Source organism: Sinocyclocheilus anshuiensis, unplaced genomic scaffold, assembly GCF_001515605.1.
Source record: "Sinocyclocheilus anshuiensis isolate Anshui unplaced genomic scaffold, SAMN03320099.WGS_v1.1 scaffold205, whole genome shotgun sequence".
In the NCBI taxonomy this organism is placed as follows: domain Eukaryota; kingdom Metazoa; phylum Chordata; class Actinopteri; order Cypriniformes; family Cyprinidae; genus Sinocyclocheilus; species Sinocyclocheilus anshuiensis.
In genome coordinates this window covers 1117840-1120510 of record NW_015536497.1, presented here as the reverse complement: position 1 = coordinate 1120510, position 2671 = coordinate 1117840, and the positions used below count along the sequence as shown (strand labels likewise).

At 34.0% G+C, this 2671-nt stretch overlaps 1 protein-coding gene across 1 annotated transcript in view; it reads right to left on the bottom strand.

The window, feature by feature from the left end:
• Positions 1-769: 769 nt before the first annotated feature.
• The window catches only part of LOC107688562 (uncharacterized), a 19362-nt gene continuing 17460 nt past the window's right edge, over positions 770-2671 (bottom strand). The window contains exon 5 of the mRNA XM_016486268.1: positions 770-1683. Within this exon, the coding sequence (XP_016341754.1) occupies positions 802-1683 (882 nt within the window). The 3' untranslated portion in view covers positions 770-801. The remainder of the gene's footprint in view (positions 1684-2671) is intronic.

Here is a 2671-nt window from a genome sequence, read left to right as displayed (position 1 = left end):
AATGATGACAAAATAAACATTTGAAACAAGATAAATGGTCTATGCTTAATTTCATGAAGTGTGCAATTAATTGTGATTAATCACAGAAAAAGGGTGTGATTAATTAGATTAAAAATGTTAATCTATTGACAGCCCTAATAAAAATATAAAATGTATTTTTTAAATGTATAATATATTTTGTAATTATATTTATTATAATTATATTTTGTAATACAGCACAATTAGGTACATTTTAAATGTTCATCCCAATTTGTATATACTGTACATATATACATACACATTAATATATTATATTGTATTGTATTATAAAATATACAAAAAATCTAAAATTTATATATAGAAAATTGTACTGTAAATTAGTTTTTATATACATTTTTGTAACACATTACAATACTATATTATATTGTACACATAGAACTATATTATATTGTACTGTATTATAAAATATAAATAATAATATAAAATGTATGTATAATATATGAATATTGTATAATAGTTCTAAAATTTATATTTTAATTTATAAATGTTATTTTTATAATGTATTTTTTTGTAATTATATTATAGTTACATTTTGTAATGCAGTTCAATGCAATTTAATATGATTAACATTTAAATTTGTATAGTTATATATTATTATTTCTTTATTTTATTACAGTGCAATACAGTACAATGTGTGTCCAACTATCCGTATATATATATTTTAATGACAGACATTAGCATATACAAATAAATGTTGCTTTCAACTGACACAATTATTAGTAATTTCCCCCTTGATTTTGATTGTGGAATGAGCATGCTATGTTACATTCGCTGTCCCTTCAACCTGAAATTGTCATAAGTTAAGAACAAACCATCTGAACTTTGGACTGTGTTGGAGGGGGCAGCCATGGCCTGTGTAGCGCCCATGTCAGGGCTGTAGAAGGAGTCATGCTCAGCTAGGTGCTCTGCCCCATCATGAGATCTTTGAATAGCCTTGATGACCTCCTCCGGTTCTTCGTACGTAGCACTGACAATCCACTCAGCTCTGGCTTGGAAGTCCTGTGGATCTGCATAAATTGCTTCTGCACTGATGTCCTGTAATGCGTCATTAATTGCTAATTGCTGGATGGAATCACCCAACAAGTCACCCTCTTCCCGGGGGATCGCGAAATCAGACAACTGCGAAATGTCAGCGTCGGTCTTGAAAGAGTCTTGGAAAGACACAGACTGCTGGAGAGCTTTTCTCAGGTTTTGCCAGTGCATTTTAGGGTCTGTAGGGGAAGTGGCTTTCAGCTGAGCTTTTGACACAGTGGCATAGATGGGTTCCTGATTCTCAAGGTCTGTGTCGATGCTCGTCACTTGACTTTCACTTTGTGGCTCAACTGCATTCAAAGAAAAGCTCCTCCAAAAGGGGTTGAGCATTTTTGATGAATGATTAGGCACGTTCTGCATTTTCCCCTCAGGTAAAAAGTCAGATGCTTGACTACCTATGGTGTAATCGTACGTTTCATCCATGCCCGTGGTTTCTTGAACTATACTTTGTTCTACATAGTCAGGGCTGATTGGTTTCGCTGTGGAGGGTCTGGGTATATTCTGGATGGCTGCACTGACAACATTGAACAGTCTTTCACCCTGATGGGTTGCAAACTCGAAATTCCCCTCGCCGGACTCACATCTGCGACCAGCCTCAAAGGAAAAAGACAGCTGATGGAGAGAAAAGAGAAGGGAAAGTTATGAAATCTATTTTCAGAGCAGAGATGTTTGTCCACAATCACTCGAGCGATAATAAAGACAGGCTGTTTATTTCCCAGGAGAAAGGGCATGCAAATGAAATTCAATGCGTTTAAAAGAAGAAACCTCACACCTGCTACACTAACACTAACAAGTGGGAATCTTTATTCAAGGTGGTTTCAGATGGTTATGAAATATAACTTTTATTTGAATGAATTTATAATGTCATGTGGTGTAACCATTAAGGAAAAAGTAATTTCCAATACAACCTAAACTAACTGTCATAAAAAAGGGCAAATTATCTTGATATTTTAAGGCTTATTGACCTTAACACAATCATGAGGGTCTGCATGTATATTAGTAGTAGTAGTAGTAGTAGTAGTAGTATTTTAAAGAAGGCTTTTTATAAAAGAAGTGCTCACCAAAGCTTATTTTTATGTAATATTTATGATAAAATTGTAAAATTGTGAAATGATATTACGACTTAAAAAAAAAATGTTTTAAGTAATTTATTCCTGTGATGGCATTCTGAATTATCAGCAGCCATTACTCAGTCTTCACACGATCAGGTATCGCATGATCTTTCAGAAGTCATTCTAATATGATATGAATAGGCTGATGAATAGAATTTCAAAAGAACATACATTATTTGAATTAGAAATCTTTTGTAACATTGTTGGCATATCTTTAAATTTGGATCAATTTAATGCACCCTTGGATATTTATTAATGTATTTTAAAAATGCCCCAGCTTACCATGTCTTGTCCAAACTTCCTTACGTAACAGTACGGCCATTTGAATAGCACTTTCTTAGTCTGAATGTCCTTCAGGAATAAGCAGTCCGGCAGGGGAGTGAGGATATATTCCCCATACAGATTGCACCGAACAGCAGCCTCTGTGCCCACTGCCATGACCAGAAAATCTTGAACTGCAAGACAAAAAAAAAAAAAACATGTTAGCC